Source organism: Dermacentor andersoni, chromosome 1, assembly GCF_023375885.2.
Source record: "Dermacentor andersoni chromosome 1, qqDerAnde1_hic_scaffold, whole genome shotgun sequence".
NCBI lineage: Eukaryota > Metazoa > Arthropoda > Arachnida > Ixodida > Ixodidae > Dermacentor > Dermacentor andersoni.
Genome location: NC_092814.1, coordinates 175,192,877 through 175,219,064, shown reverse-complemented (window position 1 = coordinate 175,219,064; position 26,188 = coordinate 175,192,877). Strand labels below are relative to the sequence as shown.

At 45.6% G+C, this 26,188-nt stretch overlaps 1 protein-coding gene across 4 annotated transcripts in view; it reads right to left on the bottom strand.

The window, feature by feature from the left end:
• The window catches only part of LOC126547179 (cell division cycle and apoptosis regulator protein 1-like), a 261,069-nt gene that overhangs the window by 42,156 nt on the left and 192,725 nt on the right, over positions 1 to 26,188 (bottom strand). For all 4 annotated transcript variants that reach the window (XM_050195056.3, XM_055062798.2, XM_055062796.2 and 1 more), the window contains 3 exons: positions 23,411 to 23,671; positions 6,678 to 6,773; positions 2,060 to 2,149 (listed from right to left, as the gene is read on the bottom strand). In XM_050195056.3, coding sequence (XP_050051013.1) covers positions 2,060 to 2,149; positions 6,678 to 6,773; positions 23,411 to 23,671 — 447 coding nt within the window. The remainder of the gene's footprint in view (positions 1 to 2,059; positions 2,150 to 6,677; positions 6,774 to 23,410; positions 23,672 to 26,188) is intronic.

The following is a 26,188-nucleotide window of genomic DNA, read 5'->3' as shown; positions in this document are numbered from 1 at the left end:
TGGTTACCCAGTCAAGCAGAAATAGCAATATTTTCATTTTGAGCCGTCACTGGCATGGTCGTCAGCTATGTCGCTGGTGCTCTGTAAAACCGAAACTAGCGAAGCCTAGTCGATCGAGTACAGTAAAACCTCGTTAAACCGTACCCGCTTAAACAGTAGTTTCGTTTTAAAAGTAGTAAAGTCAAATCCCTGACTCAGCAGCCATTGAACATAACGTGTTTTGTATCTGCATAAACCATACCAGCTTATTGCATACTTATCAGTTAACACGTAGTGTTTCCACTTTTCGTCGCGCAAACACAGCGGTGCGTCATATCCATTGGGCGGCCGGGCAGAACAACAAGCCTCACAGATCAGCACAACGTCCTCCAAGTGCCCTGTGCCTTTGCACGTGGAAGCCTCATCACCGTCAACATAATTTCGGCGCAGTGCCAGGAAGCATTGTGGCGTCGTGTAACCGAGAACTCGAGTCATGTCGAAACTCGGATAAAGAAGACGCCGGGTGCTCAGCATAGAAGAAAAATTAGACATTGTTCGTGCTATCGAATGTGACACGAAAAGTCGGCGCTGGCACGCGACATGGGTCTACTGTTGACTACGGTGCGTGGCATTTGGAATGCGAAGAAGTTGCTCAGCAGCACTGCTGCGACCGCGAAGAGATGTCGGCTACGAGGTTCAACTTTTCGCCATCGTTGCCTCTGTTGTTGCCGAAGTGTCGCCTAGCGACAGTGATAAGAATGACACGGAAAGCGACAGGACGGGTGATTCAGGCCCGACGACAGTGGCAGAATTTGCGCGTTACGTCAGCCTCGTGAATGCAGTCGTCGCGACAAGAACAGCAACTCGTAATCAAAAGGTGCCCCGCGACTTCTAAGCGCTACTGCGCCTGTGCACGGAGAATGTGCAACGCCAACGAGGAATCTGCCATGCGAGTGTTTGCCGAGAAGAGACGGCTGGCTGAATAGCGGGCTCACAGCTTCAGCAAGTTTGAGGCCACTGTCATCGCTGCTAGGCTGCCGCGGCATCAAACGAAAATAACATGTTTGTCGTGCGAAGTAAATAAATACTGTAAGTTTTTTCCCCCTTTCATCGCACTCTCTCCGAGTTCCGTTTTTGACAGGTAAGGGGGCGATCTCATGCTATTTCGGTTAAGCAGTACTATTGTTTAGTACGTACTTTTTTCAGCTCCGGCCAACTACGGTTTAACGAGGTTTCACTGTAGTCGCCGATAAGAATTCGGTACATGCATTGACTGTACTTTCGTTTATTTGTAGCAACAATATACCAATGGTCGAGATACGGACTGCGATTTAGTAGCGACGCCTTCTGCTCGATTCTATGCTACTTTTATCATCTACTGTTCATGGTAGGCTGATCCCGTTGATAACGCATACAGAGCGTCATCCTGACAAATGAAGAAGCACAAATGTGACAAGGGATACAGTCGCTGACCAATAATTCGGACTTTACAGGGATCGTCGGAATGTCTGAATGCAGTCGACAACCTATAATTCAGACTGAAACGAATTTGGAAAAACGAATGCATCCCAAAAAGATAATTTTATTTATGTTTTAAGGCCTCTGTGCAAGAAATAGGTGGTCAATTTGATGCTGCACGCACTTCCGCTTACGTGAAGCCAAGTATGCCTGTATTTCTGCCAGTTTTGTGTTGTCACTGTATGCCGATGTAAGGACTGCAAAGGCTCGAGTCCGCATGTGAAAGCTCCGGAGCACACGGCACATCATCATCTACGTTAGAGTCGCTGTTTGACGGTGAGAGAACTTGTGCAATTATTTTGTCATCATTCAGTTCGGCACACAACACTGCACTGTCGAAGTCTGCAAATTTTTCAAATGTAACGGCAGCAGAAATTGGCACACTGCAGCCTAGCAGGACATCATTGATGTCTGCATTTGAGCATGTTGTGGTAGGCAGATCTTTCGGAAGTGATAGCTCATGAATATGGGCAAACTTTGTCAATGCATCTTGCCGCTCTTACAGCTTGCCCTTGGCCTAGACATTTTGTGGCTGTAATTTTATATGCATCTTAACACATACCTTGCGGTCTCGACGGCGGTCCGACTTCCGATCATCTCGACGATCACTTTTCTTGTCCGATTCCACCTTAACACCATCTTTTTTCTTTTCCTATAAAGGAGAGGACAAAAATTTATTGAAAACCATAAATCTTAAGAGCACTTCCTGCTGGGCTAGTTGGTAGCTGTTCATTATAAAATATAAAGACACCAAATAAACGGACACACACAAGAGAACAGAACGGGACAGGGCACCACTCGCAACTGCTTTATTCACAGAACGCAGGCATATATATACCGTCGGTCAACACATGCGCACAGAGCTAACTTTCATTCACGGCCACCGGGACCAGTGGCCGTGCCATATGTGCACAAGGTGGCCCACAATCTGAAGAAGGTAGTGAGCAGGCATGGTGTCCCGCTTGGGTTTTCAGCCCCAAGGAAGCTTGGAATCCTTTGCTCTCAAATCGCAAAAATAAAGAAAAAAGAACTCAAAAAGGCTGTGGGACCAAACATGGGCGACCTTTCATGAAGTGTGCTGAAGGGGTTGTCTACGAGATTCCCCTCTTGTGCGGTCATTCCTATATAGGTCAGACCGGGCGCTGTGTTAATGAGCGTGTCAGGGAGCATGAAAGAAATGTTGAGCAAATGAAAGAGGACCCAAATTTGCCTAAGCACATCGGGACTTGTCCCTCACGCTCTTGTGAACCACGTTTTTCAGATGTGCAGATTCTTGCCCGAAGTACTGATACTAGAGCAAGGGAACTGGTTGAAGCCTGTCATATAGGCAAGAAAGGCAGCTTGTGCCTTAGCAAAACTTCATTATCATTATATCATTCTTGAGCGTCATAAATATTTGATTAGATGCGTGAATGAAAGTTTGCTCTGTGGGCATGTGTTGACCGACAGTATAGATGTGCCTGCGTTCTGTGAATAAAGCAGTTGTGAGTGGCGCCCTGTCCCATTCTCTTCTCTTGTGTGTGTCTGTTTATTTGGAGTCTTTATATTTTATAAGAAAACCATAAGGACTAGTGGGGTGCGAATATTCTAAACTTTCGAATAAAGAGTCGAATAGTACTCTATTCGATTCGGTCTTCTAATCAAATAGTCACTATTCATAAATGCAAATATTTTTCTATTTCAACACGTCCACTGCGCCCAAGTTAACACAGAATTGGAGCAAGGTTTTGGTAATGTCTGATTGAGCGGACATAGTATAGACATAAAACATGAAAATTTGAGTAGTAGAATGGGCTACATCACTTAGCTAGCCTTGTACTTGATTGCTTCTTATGCTCCATCTGTGCTTTTCATTACCAATGCTTCATAGCACACTACATAATGACAGAAACTTCCTAACTTTAATGATGCTGGGATCTGAACATCGTTTTATATTAATTGTGATGACGGCTGTTCATTATTCGAAAACTATATGAAAAGTATTTGACATTTCATTCAATTCACTTCTGGCACTATTCGATTTGTATTTGATTCGGTCTCAAAAACCACTATTCGCACATCCCTGATAACGACATATTAAGTTATGTGCTTTTTACGTAACAGACTTGGACCTACAAAGCTCAAATCAAAGTTGTGAAACATTTAGCGCATCAATGCACTGCACGGGATGGCAGTGTCAACAACTGAGAGGAGAAATTGGCAAGTTTAGCAGGTTTTTAGTCACATTAGCACCAATTCTGCATTTCAGAATTTTTTTTGCCATGTGAACAGCTAGCAAATTGCCCTGATAAAATTCCACCAGGAACTTTAGCTAAGTTAAATGTTTCACCCCCATTTTATCCCAGGGGAGATTTATGCACCTCCAATTGTCGTTACTTTTAGGGACATACCAAAGAGCTCATTAGCAAGCCTTCTGGGAGTATCAAAGCTTCTTTTCTAGGCAAAGCACTATGTTGCTACCTAGTACAGCTCAGACCACTTATAGTGTAACAAGGAGTGTGCAAATATCAAAATTTTCAAAAACGAATACTTAGCATCAAATATCAAATCGAGTATCAAATAATGATATGCACATGTATTTTTTAGCAAGCTGGTTTATTCTAACACGTTCAAACATTGCAATCAAATTGTGATAGGTAAAAAAATTTAACTATTAAGCCACTATACTAAAAGATTGTGTATTTGGCTCATGTTAACTTTGGAAATTTGAATAATTTTCCTAACCAGTGCACCTCATCAAGTGTTGGCGACCAAAGCTGCAGTTTGGTACCAAGTCAAAGCATTGCAGTGGATGTCCGGCACTTGGGAAGCGGAAGAACCACCTTGATAACCAAAGTGAGGGCACGGGTGGCACGAGCAACACTTGAATGGCGGCAACTCTGTCCATTGTCACTACGTTTTTGACACTGTGCATGTGCCGATCAATCCAAGAAATTGAACGAGACACTGCACAATGTCTGAAATTTCGGTCGCTGTTCTACGTTCTGTGGAGTTGGTGGCAGTGCCGCGGGAAATTTAAAGCATTCGAGCAGGTTTTTTACTGTGTAGTTTGTTTGTCTGCTTCATGCAAAGAGAGAGCAGTTCCTCAGACATTAACCTTTCTATGTTCATAAATTTAAAGGGATATAAACAACTCGGTCACATGCTTCCGATTCTCAGGTACATGCGGGTGCTTGATTTACATGGTTTGCCTATATGCAGCCTTTCAGGAATGTTTTGCTCATAGTGCGGACATTCGTGACTCTGGCGACTCGCCACATACAGTCTATGCTGTATTTCTGGGAGCATATTTACTGCCTAAGAAGAATGCTAAGATGCATCATACCTAGTACATTCAGGGAGCACGTGCTCATACAAGGTACACAAAATATAAGACAGATGACGAAGAGGCACATGGAATACCTGAGCCACTTCATCACGTGCAAGATCACACACTAAAAAAATTATGGGGTTTTACGTGCCAAAACCACTTTCTGATTATGAGGCACGCCGTAGTGGAGGACTCCGGAAATTTTGACCACCCGGGGTTCTTTAACGTGCACCTAAATCTAAGCACACGGGTGTCTTCGCATTACGCCCCCATCGAAATGCGGCCGCCGTGGCCGGGATTCGATCCCGCGACCTCGTGCTCAGCAGCCCAACACCGTAGCCACTGAGCAACCACGGTGGGTGAGATCAAACATCATACAGAAAGCAGATTTTGACTCCAGACCACCGGCAACAATCCTGGAAAAATGTGTAGACCTAATCTGCATTTACCACAAGTTCAAGCTTCAAATGTAGCAGTGTTTCCAGTGAAAAGTCTACCGTTAAATCTGCTGTTGTTCAGCAGATACAAATGCTTGTGAACTACGGCAATTTGATGGCAGAACACATATCTTAACATGCAGCATCATGCTGCTGAACACTCCTTCACATGCAGCAGCATGTTTTCATCACACTACGAATGCTCAAGGGCCTGCTGAAGCAGGATTCGTGCACACCAAATATCGCCAAGGACCACAGTACCCTGGCAAGGCCGTGAATGAGCGGTTTTACTTAGGTTGCATATGGCTCTAATACCAGATTGCATGTGTCAGCATCGTTCGAAATGTTTTTATCATGACTCATTTAAAAATTTTCTTCTCAATGGATTTCTGAGCACAAATGTATATTTGTTACATTCACAAGTGTCCTGCCACTAATTGTGTTGCTGACGCGTGTGCTCCAGCATTCGCATTGTGGATGTCTGGGTGATTGCCATTGTCAAGAGAGCCACTTAACCGGATCAGCATCACTGATGCAAACGTTACTAACAGCAGCCAGTGTGGCCCCGTACAGCCACCAACAGACTCAATACAAACACAGAAGACATATTTCTACTGGTTCAACTTGGACAAACACTGTTTGTAAAAAGCAAATATTAAGTGTTTTGGGAAGAATATGCATTAGGCTAGGAAATTCAAGGCAATAAATTCAGAAATCACTAGCATCCCCTGCAGTAGAATAATTTACTCCTTCCTGCTTTCAATTAAATGACTGCTAATTCATTTTTTTATCAGGAACAAATTCTGTCTACACCGCAATGACAGCACAGCACTGAATGGCCACAAACTTTTTGGCAAGGCCTCTAATAACATGCAGCCAAGTGCATTCAGTGCAATTGCCATGCAGTAAATCAAAGTGTACACTATAACACTGCATCAAAGGCACTCCCACTAGATTGAACTCTGCTTTATTCCAAGTAAATCCTGGTCCATTTGCCATTCAAGTTGAGATTTCACTTTGCTCAATGGTTAGCACATACTGTTTATAAGATGTTTGTTATGCAGTATGTCCAAGTAACTTGACAAGGATTGCTATGCCACACTTGGAATAAACTTGAAAGTAAACTGCATGCCATCTCCTCAATTTACCGATGCACAATGGTAAAGTTATGTGGCCCTCATGTTCGCTCTTGATTTCACACTACAAAAATCTGAGCAAACCATAACCATGGGTGCTGAAATTCATGGCACTACTCAGGTCAATGTCCCATTACCATTGTCTGAGGACTTCTCACAATACTAGGTAGCTGTGCAAGGTTTTCCTAGGTACAGCAAGCATGGTGTGGAAGCAAGATACACCAAGCAAATAAACCATTCAGCAATGAAGTTAGTACACATGCCACAATAGACTGATTTGCATCCTCAGTAATGTACCTCTTTTTGCTCAGGAGCTTCTAGTAGAGCCCTGTAGATGTTGAAACCAAAGTCTCGAATCAACATTTCATTGAAGAGCTCTGCAAACAGCGACACCTTAAAGGGAAAAAAAAATTATACACATTAGTAGCGACTTACTGACACTGTACCTTGCTAAAGGCTTACAAACGCAATATAGTCAAGCACGATTTAAACCTGCCAGTAAGAAATAAAAACAAAATAACAAATGAGGTTGTATTGGTGAAAGACGAATATAAACCACACGACAAGACAAAGCACACAGAGCAGGGAGGACATGCACAGCGATGTACAGTTAAACATTGATATATAACGAAGTTGGTAAAATCGGCAATTTGCTTTGTTATATAAAAAAATTGGATCTTTTATGCACATAAGTACAGTAACTGATGGATTTTTATTACATGGAAGGGGCCGCAAAATTTTCCAAATTATCAGGCAATCGGAAAAAGCAAATCTGAATCGGAAAACAATAAATAAAAAAAGAAACTGAGTGAAGGATGAAAGATATGGTTTCATGCTGTGTTGGCGATATCTTCACATTGTTGGTACAAAGCGAAGTAAGCTATGCTTTTGCGCCCACTTCGCCCCTGAGGCTGATAGTGTCACCAGCAGTGGGATGACCCATACAGACGCTATCATGAAAAGTACCAGAAGCGGGGAGCAAATGCTTCGTCTGCCTCTCGCTTCAACACATCTCCGAAACTCGTGATTACGCAACCTTCCACATTGAACACATGAGAAGACGGTGCACAATGCCAGGCCATTACAGCTCGCCCAGTCTGTACAGGCGGCAGGTTACCTTTAAAACAGAGCGCAGGCCGCATATGCACTCTGCTCGCTGATAGCCATGTGCTGCCACGGCTGTGCTATAAAAGAACACACACACCAACCTGCCTCCCCCTGCCCATTTCCCCATGCTTGCGGGGCAAGACAGCAATCGTAAGCTACCGTCCTTCTCGGCTCACCTTCGCAAGCTTTCACTCGCACCTAAACCACACACTGCACAAGGCACGATAGTATCTTATTTCACTTTGACTTTATACAGAACATGATGCTACTCTGCTTCAGGAGTCACTCTCAGTAGCGGGCGGCATGTGATTTGAGAGGTGCATTTACAAACAGCTGCTTCCATTTATTGGCTCGGTATTCCTTCGTGACACTAGGGAAATTTCATTATATTGAATTCATATATAAACACACTTCATTATATCGAGGTTCAACATACATACCGCTCTATGAACAAGTCGTTGTAAAAACTTAGGTACTTTGTTTTATAGAGAATTTAGTTATTCAAGCTTGTTATATCAAGGTTTAACTGCATATGCAAATACTCTAGTGATGCCTCTCAGTTGAATATAATATGAGTGAAAAATTTGCTTCGGCATTTGAATAACTTCTATGCAGATCACAAGTAATTCCCACCGTCCAATAATTTACACCCATCAAAATGATCTTGTCAGCTCTGGGAAGCACATAAGGTTATTTTGTAAGTGTGCAAATATTAAAATTCTCTAATTTGCAATAGTATGATGCAACCAAAAATATGATGTGGGGTGTGAGAAGAGTGAAGGCACCTTCAATTGCATTAAATAGAGAGAGAGAGAGAGAGAGAGAGAGAGAGAGATTTTTTATTTATTTATTGTAAACCCAAGTAAGCAGGTGCAATGTATCCGTACTTGTTCACAATAGCACCTTTTAGCGAACTGTGACGTACAGGCATGGTGGCAATACCCATCATAGAAAGCCCATAGCCCACAAGAATCTGCACAATTACTGAGTACCACTGGGGCGCATATTGTGGCTGCGGATCACTGATCACTCTACACTAAAATGGCTGCGCTAACACTCTACCATCTGAGCTACCCAGATGGCTAGCAGATGGCAGGGCGAAGTCGAACTTACCATCAACTTCAGAGCAGCTGCCCCAGAAAGGCGGTGGTCCTGGGTTTGAGTCCCGGACCAGGACAAATTTTTCTTCAACTGCGAGGTTTTAACCCGTATGGGTCTCCTTTGTAGCAATTGCTACAATGGGGTGGATGTCTCATCTTCCCTTTATTAATTACTTCTCTCCACCTTGCGGATTTATGCAGAACGATTTTTGTCAAACTCTTGCCTTCACTTCGAGTTGTTGATAAATTCGACTTCGCCATGCCATCTGCTTGCCACCTGGCTAGTTCAGATTGTACAGCGGCTGCCACGGAAAGGCGGCGGTCCTGGGTTAGAATCTCAGACCAGGACGAATTTTACTTCAACTGCGAGGCTTGTCTTTCAAGGAACCCATATAGGTTTCCTTTGTAGAAATTGCTACAATGGGGTGGATGTCTCATTTTGCCTTTATTAATCACTCTCATTTTTGTAGCAGCTATGCCTGCCATTTGTAATACACCTGCCAATTAAGTTTTCAGATGCACAATTTTTTTTTTAACCTTCTCTAATGTACCCAGCACCTGCTGCCCATATCCACCTACTCCATCAAACCAATGTACAGCCACGAATAAAATTACAGTGACCTAAAGCGCCTCACTGTATTTTCCAGACACGATTTGTGCACACGACATTACAAACGGAACGGTTGTAAACAAAGTTAGCACCATTCAGGTTGCCACCTGTACTTTTACTTTCATTGGGAAGCCATTTTTCTCAATGTTTCAAGCGCCATACGATCGCTCAAAAAGGAATCTCAAGTTTGTGTTAAATTTTTGGAAAAAGACTGTGCATCCACCATGCGAGTAAATGTGGTACTTACTGCCAGCAACAAATGCAAGTACGGTTGCCTATCATAAATAAAAAGTAAATGCTTATCAAATCTTAAAAGGCCAATAAATAGAAAATAATCTGAATTATATTGCTACGGCACAATATGCGCGATCACGAAAGGCCAGCAGTGTGAAGACGACGACGACGATTAGAAGCTAGCGCGGGCTGTTGCCTCTTGGCCAAGCGCAGCGTATTTTCCTTGTAAATATATTTGTACATAGCTTTTCGTCTGCGTCTTCCTACGTAACATATCTGGTGGAGGTGGACGTTCCCTGTACCTCGTCACGGAGCTTCGCAGTGGACGGTACGTCGAGCCTTCCTTCATGGCTCCCGGCGACGACAACCCGACTCCGCCGGCTCCGACACCTGCTGCCACTTCGACGACCTACATCACTCTCCCCGCTCCCCGTGATCCTGGCGTATTCTCGGGCCAAGATGGGGAAGACGTCGATGACTGGATCAGCCTGTATGAACACGTCAGCCGCAATAACCGGTGGGACCCTACTATTATGCTCGCCAACGTAGTCTTTTACCTCGGTACAACTTTTACCTAGAGTTTGGTATCGCACGCACGAAGATGAGCTCACCAGTTGGGATTCACTTAAGACACAGCTTCAAGACTTGTTCGGCAACCCCTACGGTCAACAACTTGCCGCGCAGAAGGCGCTTTCCGGCCGTGTGCAGACGTCAACAGAGCCCTATGTCACGTACATTCAGGACGTCTTGGCTCTGTGCCGCAAAGTTGACACCCACATGACTGAGTCAGACAAGGTTTCCCACATCCTCAAAGGCATTGCCGATGACGCCTTCAACTTGCTCGTTTGCAACAACGTAGCGACGGTGGATGCTGTTATAAGAGAGTGCCGCCGCCTGGAACTCGCCAAAAGCCGACGTATTGACCAGCAGTTTGCCCGTCTGCCCAACACCCCAGCGACATCTTCCTGTGCCGACGCTCCTCGTCCCAACAACACTGCCGATGTTACCAGGATCGTCCGGCGTGAGATCGAGGCTGCCTATCCGGCTGCCTTCGACTCCAGTCCCACCAACACATCTGCAGTCACGGTCTCACTGATCCAGGCAGTTGTCCGCCAGGAGTTTGAAAACATGGGTCTTCACACCATCTGCTCGGCCCATCGCCCTAATACCCGCCCGGCTTCTTCGATTTCGCCCCGTCCCGCATCTTCTTACCCACCACGTTTCCGCAACCCATCTGAATGGCGCACTGCTGACGACAAGCCTATTTGTTTCCACTGCCATCGAATCGGGCACATTTCTCGGCACTGTCGTAGTCGCTGGAGTTCCCCGAGCCGGCCTACTTATACTGCCTACTCTCGCCCCTCAGGTGGCCCTTCTCGTCCCTATGCCGCACGCTCCGATAATGCCGCCAATGATTCTCCTGCAACGAACCGCCCCTATTCTCGTTCGCCTTCGCCCCAACGACGACAATCTCGCTCTCCCCAGCCCCGTCGCTCCTATTCGCCGACTCCCTTCGGACGCCGCTCCCAGCCGGAAAACTAGACGATGCAGCGCCTCGAGGTGACGCTGCATTGCTCCCTACGCCGCCAAATCCTCTACTGACTTTGCCCACTCATCTGAACCTTCTTGACGTGCAAGTCGACGGTGTTTCTGTGTCTGCTCTCATAGACACTGGGGCGCATTTGTCCGTAATGAGCGCTGACCTTCGTAACCGGCTCAAGAAAATTATCACGCCCGCCACGACGCCTGTTGTCCGTGTCGCCGATGGCGGAACAGCCCCCGTAATTGGTATGTGTACCGCCCGCGTTTCCTTCGCCGATCGCTCAACAATCGTGCTATTCACAGTCATCGCCCACTGTCCCCACGACATCATCCTCGGCTTAGACTTCCTTTCCGCACATTCTGCTCTCATCGATTGTTCCGCCAGTACTCTCCGCCTTGACCTGCCTGTTCTGGATCCTGCTGAACCACACCCCAGTCGCCTCAGTTCCGCCGACTTCGTTCGCTTGCCACCTTCGGCACTGACCTACGTTGACCTAGTGTCATCCCCACCAGTCCCCGACGGTCACTACATCGCGGCTCCTATGCAAGACGTCCTCCTTACACATGGGATCACAGTACCCCATACAGTTTTATCTATTACGGCGAATTGCGTCTGCCTGCCAGTGGTCAACTTTGGCTTGACGACACAAGTGCTGCCACGTGGGATGTCTTTGGCCCAGCTTTGTTCATTCGAGGATCACTCAGTAGCATCCATTGCAGTAGACGACACTTCATCCGATACTCCTCTACCATCGCAGTCGGCAAATTGTACCATCGCTGACTTACGGAAAATGATTGCCCCCGACTTGCCCTCCGAGCACGCTCGTGAACTCTACCGCGTTCTGTTTTCCTACCACGATATTTTTGACTTTAACGATCGTCCTTTAGCCCAAACTACAGCTGTCAAACATCGCATTAATACCGGCGATGCCCCTCCTATTCATCGCCGCCCGTATCGAGTGTCACCAGCTGAGCGTCAAGTTATTCACGCAGAAGTTCGCAAAATGCTTGCCAAGAACATTATTGAACCATCATATAGTCCATGGGCGTCACCTGTAGTACTGGTCAAAAAGAAGGATGGATCATGGCGCTTTTGCGTGGATTATCGGCACCTTAACAGGGTTACCAAAAAGGACGTGTATCCCCTACCTCGGATTGATGACGCCCTTGACTGCCTCCACGGTGCTCGCTATTTCTCTTCTATTGACCTTCGCTCCGGCTACTGGCAGATTGCCGTGGACGATCTCGACCGCGAGAAGACTGCTTTTGTCACACCCGACGGTCTTTATCAATTCAAAGTGATGCCGTTCGGTCTATGTAACGCCCCTGCCACTTTTGAACGCATGATGGACTCCCTTCTTCACGGTTTCAAATGGTCCACGTGCCTGTGCTACTTGGACGACGTTATCGTATTCTCCCCAACGTTCGCTACGCACCTCGAGCGCCTCTCAGCAGTCCTGGACGTTTTTCGGCGAGCCGGTCTGCAACTCAACGCATCGAAGTGCCAATTCGGCCGTCGCCAGATTACCGTCCTTGGACATCTCGTTGACGCGAACGGAGTGCAACCGGACCCAGGCAAGATCCATGCTGTTACGCACTTCCCTGTTCCGAAGTGTGTCAAGGATGTGCGCAGCTTCATCGGCCTTTGTTCGTACTTCCGCCGTTTCGTGAGAAATTTCGCCGCCATAGCACGACCACTAACCGACCTTTTGAAAAAAGACGCTCCTTTCCAGTGGGGCGATAACGAGGCCTCTGCATTCTCTCATCTAATCGACATTCTCACAACGCCTCCCGTTTTGGCCCATTTCGATCCTTCTGCGCCTACCGAAGTCCGTACTGATGCCAGCGGTCACGGAATTGGAGCAGTACTGGCACAACGCCAGCGTGGCTACGACCGTGTTATCGCTTACGCCAGCAGGCTCCTCTCACCCGCGGAGCGCAACTATTCCATCACTGAGCGTGAGTGTCTGGCCCTAGTTTGGGCGGTTGCGAAATTCCGCCCATACTTATATGGCCGATCCTTTTCCGTTGTCACAGACCATCACGCGCTTTGCTGGTTATGCTCACTGAAAGATCCTACAGGAAGACTTGGTCGCTGGGCCTTACGCCTCCAAGAATATTCGTATACTGTCACCTATAAATCTGGCCGACTACACAAGGACGCTGACTGCCTGTCTCGCTACCCGGTCGACGAGCCTGACGACGCCGACAGTAGTAGCGCCAACGGCATTTTCTCTGTCTCTGCCTTCGGTAACATCGCCGATGAGCAGTACCGAGACCTATCGCTGCGAGCACTTATCGAGCGTCTGCGCTCTACACCTACCGACGCATCCGTTCGCCGATATGTCCTCCAGGGTGGCATTCTGTATCGAAGGAACTTCCTCCCTGACGGCTCTGACCTTCTTCTTGTCGTGCCAAAACAGCTACGACAGACTGTGCTCTTTGAGATGCATGACGCACCCACTTCAGGACATCTTGGGGTAACCCGCACGTACGACCGCGTCCGCCGCCGCTTCTATTGGCCTGGTCTCGCTCGCTCCGTTCGACGCTATGTTGCTGCCTGTGATCCCTGCCAGCGTCGCAAGACACCTCAGGTGCTACCTGCCGGTCATCTCCAACCGATCACCGTCCCTGTGGAACCGTTCTTTCGTGTTGGATTAGACCTGCTCGGTCCCTTTCCCACGTCATCTTCTGGGAACAAATGGGTAGCCGTCGCGACTGATTACGCCACCCGATACGCTATCACTCGGGCTCTCCCTACCAGCTGCGCCACTGACGTCGCGGACTTTCTCTTGCGTGACATTATCTTGCTTCATGGCGCCCCGCGACAGCTGCTGACTGACCGTGGTCGAAACTTCCTCTCGAAAGTTATCGCTGACATTGTGCGTTCCTGCTCCATTCAACACAAACTGACTACTTCATACCATCCTCAAACCAATGGCCTGACAGAGCGGTTAAACCGTACTCTTACCGATATGCTGGCCAAGTACGTTTCCAAGGACCACCACGACTGGGACATTGCCCTTCCTTACGTAACATTTGCGTACAATTCTTCCCGGCACGACACCGCCGGATTTTCTCCCTTTTATCTACTGTACGGTCGCGAACCTACCTTGCCCCTAGACACGGCACTTCCTCCTGCTGCGGTCTCAACAAGCGAGTATGCGCGCGACGCCATCGCCCTCGCTGACCATGCACGCCAGCTTGCCCGTGCTGTTGCACGCCATGCACGCCAGCTTGCCCGTGCTGTTGCCTCTTGGCCAAGCGCAGCGTATTTTCCTTGTAAATATATTTGTACATAGCTTTTCGTCTGCGTCTTCCTACGTAACAATATTAAAGGGAAAACACAGAAGGTGGGAGATGGAAATTCAAGACGATGAGCAAAACAAGGACGAGGTGAAAGCTGGAACCAATGTTTCGACAAGTCCACTTGTCGAAACGTTGCCTCTGGCTTTCACCTTGTTCTCGTTTTGCTCACCGTCCTGCATTCTAATACAGTCGAATCTCGTCAAATTTATGTGTATTCTAATGAGCAAAAATACCCAGTAATTCAAACACACAAGCATTTACGATGGTTAATTCCAACACACCACGCTCCGCCAATGCTTTCAGCAGCACGCCAAATCACACGGCGGCGTCCCGACCAGCATTGCTCTGTCCCAACCATACAGAAAAAGCTTAGGAGAGACCCCTCAATGCCGCATGCAAGGTTCCCTGAAGTCCAAGGGTGATAACACTATCGCCGTATGTCCTACGCTGTATGTGCGAGTGAAAGCATGTGAGGGGAGCCGACGATCGCGGCTCACTCTCGCCCGCACAAAAGAGACAGTCTAAAGGCTGTTTCACATGGCGCGATTTTCAGTCAGCGACACAGCGAATTCCGTCGCTCAGCGACCGCCGCGACGTCGTGGGCTCTCCGCGATGAGATTCCAACAAGTTGGTCGCGCCGTCGCTCAGTCGCAGCGATCGGCGCGATGTGGGAGGGGCAATGTGTGTTTCACCGCGCGTTGGTAGCTCTGTGGAGCAATGTCGCGCGTCAGTTCTAGCTATGTTTATGGTGTACCCACCAGCGTTTGCGGCTTAGGAGCTTCATACATTTTTTTTTTCTTTCGCTTACACAATTCGTTTGAAAGGAGAAGCTGCACTATCCAGATCGGGAGGACGCCGCTTCAACATAAGGCACGTACCCACTTGATTGCCGCCGTCGTCAACCGCTTCATCTCTACAAACCGCGCCAGCTGCTTATATACATGCACACTCCACAGTAGTTTGTTCTTCTGCAAAAGCAAATACTCATCCAGGAAAAAAAGTTGCGCCTCCCATAGTAACAACGAAACTAGAGTGTACCACACAGAACCATCCCACCGACGCCGCGCAAGCCGCACGGTCATACTTGCGGTGTAGAGCAGCGCCTCACTCACCGTATCTGCAAGCTGTCGTGTCTCAACGCCTTTAAACGTTAAAAATGGTGTACCTATTCTATTATCGCATAAAACTAGGAAAATTCGAACATTTGACCAGTTTCCATGTTGTTTTTGTTTAACGATGTAGGTATGGATACTTTGTGAGCAGGAGGCAGCCCTGGGCATCGCTGCGACGGATATCGCGCTGCCATAAGCGCATGTGAAAGCTGTGAGCGAAAATCGCTCTGCGACGTGCGCGGCAGAACGATTTTTTTCGCCCCAATCGCGCCATGTGAAACAGCCTTAACGCCGTGTGCGAGACACCCAATGTTGCGAAGCATCGAGAGGGCGGGTGGGGGCGGGGGTCTACTGCGGCTGCAAATGTGCATGTGGCTGTAGTATGCAGTCACGCGGCTGTATTTTGACAGTGATCTGCGTTGGGGGCAGAGTCTAGGTGCGTCAGCAACCTTCAGCTATCTGCATCCTGTGTGTTCTAAGCGCTCGATTTTCATTAAAGCGATAGACAGCATGAATGTCTCTTCGCTCAATGCTGCTGCCGCATTTCCTAATGCCAGTGTTTTGACAGTGAGTTTCCACAGTCATCGAGAGAGACGTGTTCATGTTAGCTTGTGCACATGTGACACCATGCTGGTTAATTAAGTTAACGTATTTATTAGAATCTAGGCCGATAGTTTTTTTTTTAAAGAATAATATACAGAACTATAGGGTCGACTTAGATTCGAGAATTTTAAAAAATGCAGCAGTTTGTAATTGAAAATGATAAATATGGTGCATAGCTTCTGCCATCTAGAAAAGTCAGTATCACAGCCGCTACTAGCCGCACCAGTAGCCAACCAAAGTACACGAACAATGTTGCCATTTTGGCCTGTGTCATATCGGTATGGTGGCTAAGTATTGGCATGTGGCGTGGCATTATCGTAATGGCACCCAACAGGTGATGCCACAAATGAAAAGTTGTGCTAGCCGCAGAGGCATCGTCAAACGTTCAAGCCAGGTGGACTTCAACTTCGATGAGAAAAACATCCACCGTTGGACGAGGCAACGGGACACGCCTTTTGTGTGTGCCACAACGAAGAGAGGATAGCAATAAGAAAGATAAGCGCGCGATAACAGAGAGGAGCTGTTCACCGAGATCGCGCCGCATTTCGACGCGTACCAGCTGTGCCGCACTGTCTGCGCATGCGTAGGCACACAGACGCAAGCTCTGCAAGTGTACAAGGCTAACAGCGATGATGACGTAGAGTGAGCTTGGCATGTTCATATTAAATAAATACCGTAAAAACCAGAATATAGGTCGAACTTTTTTTAAAAAAACATTGCGAAAAGTCGACCCTTGTCTTATATACCGGACATTGGCGGAAAAACTACGGAAGTCTTGCAACAATGGGCGGATGAAGTAAAGAGCCACCATCGCCATCAGCAACATCACGGCATGGCGACATTGTGGCATCGCCAATTTGCGTTTACATTGTCACAAAGTTATTTTGGTTAAAGGTTGCTTTTTCACATTTTGTTTCAAAATGAGCGCAAGCCTACGGTAATTCACTGTTGCCTTCAACAAAAAGGCGATTAAGTGTGTGGAAGCCCACGGCAACCTCGCGGCACAGTGCGAATTTGGAGTATCCGAAAAGAGCATTCGGTACTGGCGGAGGCAGAAGCACAGCAAACCAACAGAAAACGTCATTTCGTGGGCGGACCGCAGAACTGGAAGACAAGGTTGTGGAGTTCATCCGGGAGCTGCGTGTAAGATCGCTGCCTGTGACTGCCGAATGCATCCGTTTGAAAGCGGTAGAGATCGCGCGCGCCTCTGGACTGGGCAGTGAGAAACATTCGTCATCTGACTCTAGTTCGGACGACTCTGATCAAAGGCGTTGCTCTGATTCGAAGCAGCGCTTGCGCACTTCGTGCCTTTCTGTGTACTGTACACCCGGCCAATTTTTAACAGTATCGCACAACCATCGACCCGCGTGTTTGTCAACACCTTATCATAATGGCACAGAGCGGCGAAATAGCGAAAGTAAGCGCACGCGTACACATGCGCGTATCGCGTTTGTTTTGCCGCTCAGCGCCGTTAATAAAATGCTGACAAGCACGCGGGTCGATGGTTGCGCGATACTGTTAAAAATTGGCCGGGTGCACAAGTGAGCAGCATTTAAATAAATACAGTCACTGTTGTGCATGATTCGAATTTGTTTCAAGGTAAGGGTGTCTTTCGGTACATTTGCCGTTGAAAAAGATTTTTTTCATTTTTAGAATTCGTTAGTTGGGGGATCGACCTATATTCTGGTCCGACCTATAGTCCGGTTTTTACGGTACTGCTTTCATTTTGTGAACGCTGTCCTCACTTTTTGTTTGGCTTACATTTGAGGTAAATTCTTTAATTTTTTTCTGGCTTCGGAGATTGGGGGGGGGGTCGGCTCAGAATCGGGGCTAGCCTAGATTCAAGTAAATACGGTAGTATGCCTATGTTTACAAGTTTCATCATCATCATCATCATCATCCTATTTTATGTACACTGCAGGACGAAGGTCTATCCCTGCGGTCTATAATTATCCCTCTCCTGCGCCAACAGATTCCAACTAGCACCTGCAAGTTTCTTAATTTCATCACCCCAGCTAATCTTCTGCCATCCTTGACTGCGCTTCGCTTCTCTTGCCACCCATTCTGTAACCCTAATGGTCCACCGGTTATCTAACCATTACATGACCTGCCCAGCTTCATTTTTTTCTCTTAATGTCAATTAGAATATCGGCTATGCCAGTTTGCTCTCTAATTCACACAGCTTTCTTCGTGTCTCTTAGTGTTATGCCTAACTAACTATGGCCAATAAAACTACTACAGTGAAACCTCGTTAAACCGTAGTTAGCCGGAGCTCGGAAAAAGTACATACTATACGGTAGTACTCTTTAAAGGGACACTAAAGGCAAATATTAAGTCAAGCTAAAGTGATAGACAAGGGCTCAAGAATCTCTAAGACTTATCGGGAACAGAGCCATAATAATCGAGAAATTGAGGTAAATGCAGGACGTGATTGGAGACTCCCCTGGGACATCCAAGTACTTGCCCGATGATGAAAGCACTCCTCAGTTAAATTCTGTCACTATTACTCAACCACTTGTTGCAAAAAACATGTATTATTAGACGAGATAAGATTGTACTTGTCCAGTTCTATTTCATTTTTAGAAAAAAGAAATTGAAATTGAAAATGCGGGTGGTCGAAAGGTTTCATTTTCGCTCGACTCTGCGCCCACGCTTCTGCATTCCAGTAGTGTTGTTATCGCGTAGTGCTGCGCTGGTTGTGCTGGCTCGCAAAACTCGTAAAAACTGCAAGTGGCAGATTATTCAACTTCTGTGTGATGTTGTGGGATGCCCAAACGGTCTACGCCACATGACCAAAAAGCAGCTGCAGTGGCGAATCCACCGCTCTGTCTTGGCTCGGTGCCGCCGTCTGTCGGGCACCGTTTTATTCACCGACGACAGCAAAAGGCGGTGATGGCGGATGCAATGTCACCACTCCCCAAATTGGGTGGTGGGAGATTTGAATTTCGAAAAAGGTATTCGGACCCTTCAGATGAAGTTTTCTCATAAACTAAGTCTTTTTTTGGCACGAAACAAGTGTTGCGAGGTTTCTGGAATGCTACTTAAACAGTCCACATCCACTTTGTATTTGCCTTTAGTGTCCCTTTAACCGAAATAGCATAAGATCGCCCACTCACCTGTCAAAAATGGAACTACGAGAGAGTGCAATAAAAGGGCAGAAAACATGCAGTATTTAGTCCCTTCGCACGACAAAAGCATGTTATTTTCACTTAATGCAGCGGCAGGCTAGCAGCGACGACGGCGGCCACAAACTCGCTCAAGCTACGAGACAGCTTTTCTGCCAGCCCCCTCTTCTCAGCAAACACTCGCACGAGGCTGACATAACATGCACCATCTGCCACTGTTGGGCCTGAATCGCCCGTGCTGTCGCTTTCCGTGTCGTCCTTATCACTGTCATTAGGTGACACTATGGCAATAACAGAGGGCATGATAGCGAAAAGTCGAACCTCGTAGCTGACATATTTTCACGGTCGCAGCAGCACTGCCGACCAATTTCTCCTTTGCATTCCAAATGCCACACACCATAGTCAACGGTAGATCCCTCTCGCGTGCCACCACCGACTTCTTCGTGCCACGTTCGACTGCCACAATACCAAAAAGCTCCTGTTACCATGAGACGAGACTTATTAACCTCTTGAGACTCCGCTAAGGGGATTTGTTCAATATGTTGGACACTAAGTAATGAGACAGTACTCCTGTGCCAAGGCATTCATCATCATAAAACCCCACTGTCCAATGTATTGGACATTTGGCGCCATCTATGCCGCATTTATGAAAATACATTGTTCAAATTTCCGCCAAAATAGTTCCAAAATGGCGGCATTCAGCGGCGCGGCCTTTTATAGCACCTCCCGGAGAAGCAAGTACTGTTAATATAACAGTACAAGTTAATACAACAGCGAACGCGCAGAATAGTAACTTTAACTCTTCATGCAATTACTTTTATCTACACTTCCTTTAATTTTGCGTGTCCATTACGTTGGACGCTGGGACTCAACCCAGTTATTTTGACTGTGCTTTTGCGATGGCCCTGTTATGAGCAGCAGATGAGTAATGTTGGTATTTAACGGCTTGTGGACGAAACCGTGTCTATAGTTTTGAGTATTTGTGTACGAGAAGAGCCTCACGTGTCTGGTGAGACAGCTGACATGATCATGCAAAGAATTGCTGAAGGGAACCTTTTGAATTATTAAAACATTTTTGCACACGAGTTTGAGCACAAATCTGCAGTACGTCATTACATGCATGCTGGGTGAAAAATGACCGGGTAGAATCCCAGTGTCCAATACATTGGACATCATGCTGAGCTGAAACTATCAGGGCTATTGAAAAAATATTTAACACTTTTCACCTTCATAACCCTACTGACTTATTCAGAAAGTTTAAGGAAAATCTGTGCACCAAAATCAAATGCATCCCGGGTCTCAGGAGGATAAGCCAGAATAGACAAAAATAAAAGACAAGTGGTGCTGCCCACTTGGAGTTCTCACATTAGCTTGCTGTGATGTCACGGATTTTGATGGCATCTCCTCAGGTCTAGTTAATTCTTCATCAGTAAAGATGGACTAGACTGCATTTTAAAGGAGACGAGGACTGAACTTAGCAAGTTTTAAGAAATTTTACGGCACCACAATGTCATACGAGAAAGTACCTTGAAATCCATGATGTCACTGACCTGCCGCTTTAGTCTTAGCTTAAAATGTGATAAAATGAGGCTTTGGCCTTCATTCAATCTTCTAGCAATCAACCTCTTACCACAAAATAAACGAAAATAGAGATCTGAAAGAAAACTTTAAAAGTATAAACTGATTTAGAATCTCTCTTCAGTGTCTCTTTAATTGGTGGTACAGGGAAAGCGAAAAGCTCCACACTTAATTTGTGCAAATTTCGGACACCTTACAGTACACCATTCAATTCGTATTCTGCCTGCATGATCGTATGCCAATTTGGCCACACAGAGTCGAGCAGAAATGGCAATATTTTGGTTTTGCTACATCGCCAATGTCCTTGAACCCGAAATTAGCAAAGCCTAGTCGATCCAGTAGTCACTAACTCCAAATTTTCAGTCTGCGACTGAACAATGACAGCTGCCAGTGAATCAAGATGCATGCTATAATTTTACTACAGTCAATGATTGATTTTTCAGACATCCCCAATAATTAGGATACTTTTGCAGCACCAACAAGTACCCCATGGAGCATATGTATAAGAACGTCTGAAATTTCAGATGCTGAAACCATAGAGTTTCTAAATAAATACCCTAGAGGGAAATGTGGCGCTAGTGTCTATGGGGGCTCTCATGAGCGTTGCCTCAACCTACATGGGAATGATGGGAAGTATTGGCTTCGGATTGACTTCGATCTTTAGACTAGTGGCGTTTGCTTGCGGCGCAGTAAACAAAGCTATACTCAAATATTATCGCGTAAAATCTAATTTTATTTCTGCAGTATGTTATATAATGTACAACACACTACACAAACTTTGTATGACTGAGATGGGAGCACGGTTTACTATGGTTTATCAACAGGGCACACCACGGTATGCATTCTTGTGCGATTCTGTTCCCGATTTAACGCCAGAGAATAATTATTTACTTTTGCAACAGCAATAAGAACCGTGCATGTACTTATATAAAAATACTCATCAAGTATTTATGGAAATAAAAATCTTGTATTGTGAGAACGTGTTGTACCCTTGAGCGGAATGCTACAAGTGTCGTCTACTACGACACCTGCTTGCTACAAACGCGAGACTTTTCTCCCAGACGACAGGCACTTGCGAACTCTCTCACTCTTTCAAAAGGCTGCGTCGGCTGTCACGATTGCTGAACGTCAAGTACTTTTAAGCACATCTGCTGCAGTGCTAGCTAGGACGCTTGTGGCCTCCTGCGAGTATGCATGATATTTTATATTGACGTAGCGCTTCCGAAGCATTATGGCAATACGAGGCATACGAAGCTTTGCACTTACCCATTTTGCGACACTAGACTACAGCCAGGAAGCAGCAACCTTTCCTATCACAAGTAAGTTTGTGTTCTCAAAGACCTAAAACACGCATTTCAATGAGCACACAAATGAGCAATGCATAATGAAGCCCTCAATAAAATTTGATTGTCAAGCCTTTAGAAGTACAACTGTCTTTTATCAAGAGTGCCTTCTTTTCTTATCCTGAAGTTTCATAAAGCATATAACTCCACAGCGTCAACCTAACACACTTACCAAAACAAGCTCGAAACGCTCAAAACATGTTCTTTCAACGTTTACGATGCCATCGCTTTCTCGTCAGGGCTTCGACACCACGCGGCGACACAAACATCCCAGCCGCTTGCCCAGCGCTCTATCGCCACTTCGAGCAACACAACAAAGAAAGAGAGCTTTGCGTTGCACTGTCCCACTGCAGGTTATAGCACTTGCGCTTGGAGCGAAACCAAAACTGCCAAAAAATACTTGTAGACTAGTTTGCCAGTCTAGTTGCTGACTAGTTTGCAGTCAACAGAATGCCAATCCGAAGTCTGTACTTCCCATCATTCCCATGATGGTTGAACGATCGCAGCGCCAGATTTCCCTCTAGGTATACTAATATGAAACCCTTTGCTGTCAGATTTTTCTTGACTTTTTTGCAGTGACCGCAAATACGAAACGGCACTAATTGAAGCCACCATCGCCACCATTTTTATTATTTTGCAGCCATGAACCAGTGCTCTCACATGCCGATCCGCTTGCAATTGTAGCCACCACCACGGCAACGCTACACCTAGCTGCTTCAATGTTCACTATGAAGCTTGCTGCTGTTCAATGCTGCTTGTTTAATTGGATTTTTTTATTGAAGGAATTTATCGGTGTCAGCAATGGAGCCAACTCTGCCTTTGTCATCTTCTTCAATGGCTTTGTAGTGCAGAAAGCACGGCAACTGTCAAGTGTTAAATAGTGCTGGTGCTTCCAAAGTCAGCTTCGCCGCAATAAAACGCTGTTAGGCGGTGAAGCATACCAAGATTTAAAGGGGACGCTGTCACGGGACAATCTCCTAGCAGTTTACGAGCATTGATAAGCCTAATAAGTGTACTGGCAGTCCTTAAGAGCTATTTCGGACCTGTCTGTGGCGATTTGAGCCCTTGGGGGCAGTAAAAAGCGTGCACTCATTTTTTCAGACTGCCCAATTTTCGGACATTCTTGCGGCCCCGAGAGTGTATGAAAAATGAGACTGACTGTATGCAGCTGACGCAACACTTTCTATTTAAAAAAAAGCATCAGGTCAATAACTGAGACCACTTAAATATGCCGTCTTTAGGGTTTTGGAAGTCGTGCACCAGTTGAACAAACACAAAATCACCAATCAATTATTGATTATGGATCAACTGATACACAGATACATTATCTGCCATAAATTAAAGAGTGCTTAGCATGGCTAACTAACCTCAAAGGAGTGCTCTTTGTTATCCTCTTGGCGATAGTCAAGCAGCAGGGACAAAGACATGACTGAACAGTCAAAACGGCCCCCTTTAGCTGTACGTGATGGGTACACTAGAATGCTTGGTTGGCTAGGCAGGTCCTCAAGTCGCAGTGGCTTCCCAATATTTGGTGGAGGTTTTGTTGCTTTCTCCATTGCCTCATCCTTGGCTCCATCCATGGCTTCTTCCTTGGCCACATCCACTGACTCCGCTTGCTTTTCTTCAGCCTGCAAAACAGGACAGTATTTACTGCATGGACTATTTCATTTACCTCAACACAGATATAGCTTTCATTTATATATTTTATTTATTACATACCTGCATCATTACAGCAGCGGGGATTAGATTTTAAAGGAAGAAACAAGGGATCACATACATAACGTGCGATAAAACTCATCATTGCTTTCAATATTAACGTCAAGCGAAAGAGCATTCCATTCTCTCATAGATAGAAAAAAAGAATACCTAAAGACGTTATCACTGAAAAGAAACTCGCAGACTTTCAGTGCATGATCGCGTCTCAACGATGTGTAACTAGGCGACTTGATATATCTTTCTCTCGCTCCCTCTTTTTGAATAATAAATAGCGTGACAAAAATTTGAACCAGAGATTTTTTTGCCAGTCTATGCTTGCCACGATTACTTAATTTTACTTTCTGTCATACTTAATTTTCTACTATAATTATTAAGAACAAGCCTACCTACTCTATTCTGCACTCTTTCAAGCTGTTCCGTGAGATCAGCCGTGTACGGATCCCAACAGATACAACTGTAATCAAGTAAACTACGAACATAAGTGAAATACAATTGCTCTTTTAGTTTATCCGGTAACTGACTGAAGTTACGGTGCAGGAGTCCCAATGAACCTGCCTTATTCTTAATATGCGTAATGTGCCTGTTCCATGTTAAGCGAGACGTCATTAAAATTCCTAAATATTTGTATTCGTCAAGCTTCTTTAATGCCATATTACTCAAGGTATAAGTGCATGACTGAAATGCACGATTCCTTGAAAAGGTGACGTGAACACATTTTTGAACATTTAGTAACATTTCCCACATATTGCACCATGTTTCTATAGTCTAAATCAGTCTATAATGACGAAATGTCACTTGTGTTATCTCTGACTTCATAAATGACACAGTCATCCGCAAATATTTTAAATGAAGATGTAAGGTCTCTTTCAATATCGTTCATGAAGAGGAAAAATAAAAGGGGACCCAAAACTGATCCCTGAGGAACACGTGAGGTCACTGGAACATATACAGAAAAAAAAACTGTTGAGTACCAGTGACTGCTGTCTTGCACGAAGATATTTGGCAATCCAAGCTATGACACTGTTGTCCGATTTGTAGGCCCTAAGTTTTGAGATGAGAAGATCATGTGCAACCACATCGAAAGCTTTTTTGAAATCTAGAAATATGCAGTCTATTATTTTGGTTTTGTCTATTGCTGAGGCCAGATCATGAAAGAATTCTACTAACTGTGTAGAACATGCAAAAACCTTGTCAAAAACCATGTTGACTAGAGCACATGGTTTTCTCGCATGTGATACTTGTTAGAGACACCAGTCTGTAGTTCTCAACGGAACTTCTGGATCTGCCTTTGTGAATGGGTACAACACGTGCCAGCTTCCAATTACGCGGTAAACAAGACTCGAATAAACACTTTGTAAATAACAGAGAAAAGTAAAAACACAATATTCCAGAACAGTTTTTTAGAATCACTGCCGGAATATAATAGGGCCACAAGCGATCGTCGGCTTCATCTCCTGCAGTAATTTACGCAAACCTTCTACACCAAATATAACCTCAGGCATTTGATTAATGCCCATTTGGAAGATCACATTAACAGTGCGAGAATGCTTTGGTCTAAACCCCGACAAGAAAAAATTGCTAAAGAGTTTAACTTTGTCTTTATCAGCATCAATTATGGTTTCAGAGCTCTTTAAGGGGGGGGGGATAGAATTGTTTTCTTTACCGTTATGCCTAACAAATCTCCAGAACTCTTTGGAATCATTGAGCAACTTCACACCAAGGTTTTCAAAATAAGTATGCTTGGCCTGCTCCGCAAGACCCTGAAAGCTTCTTTTCAAACATTTCAGCTCTAACCAAGTATTTACAACAAGCTGGCAAGCAGTGCCTAGGCATTTCAAATTACGATTACAGTGTTCTACACAGTAGTACCATGTGCTCATTCGAACACAGTTCTTGCTTTGGACCTCCTGTCAAACCAAGTATCTGTCTAATACAGTACTTCCAGAGCTCTGGGTCCTAGTTTACAGGTGGTCATATGCAATTTTAAAGGAGCCCTGAACTGCTCCTTGGGCTTAGTGAAAAAAACACATTGTGCAGATAGCATACACTGCTGTGACCATGTCAGGCAAATTTTGTACTTATATGTGGCATGTGGAGCTCCCAAGTAGAGTGCGAAGTCACCTTTTCATAAACACTTTTTTTTTTTTTAACAGGGACTTTCCACTCGTCCATTAAGAAGCTGCTGGCGACTTGCATGTCGTCAGATTGAAATATTTTCATAGACTGCTGCTATTGGCCAATAGCTGACATCAACAGTCAGTTTTAGCAGAGCATTGCTTGTACTAAGCTGCACTCACATTTCACGTGCACTGGCAATGAACTGTATTGAGTTAACTTAAAAAGCGCATCTGCCAACGATGCCAGAGACGCACTCTCCAGCTTGGCTGGAAACGAACAAAGAAACGAAGTAGACGCACCCTAGCACTCGG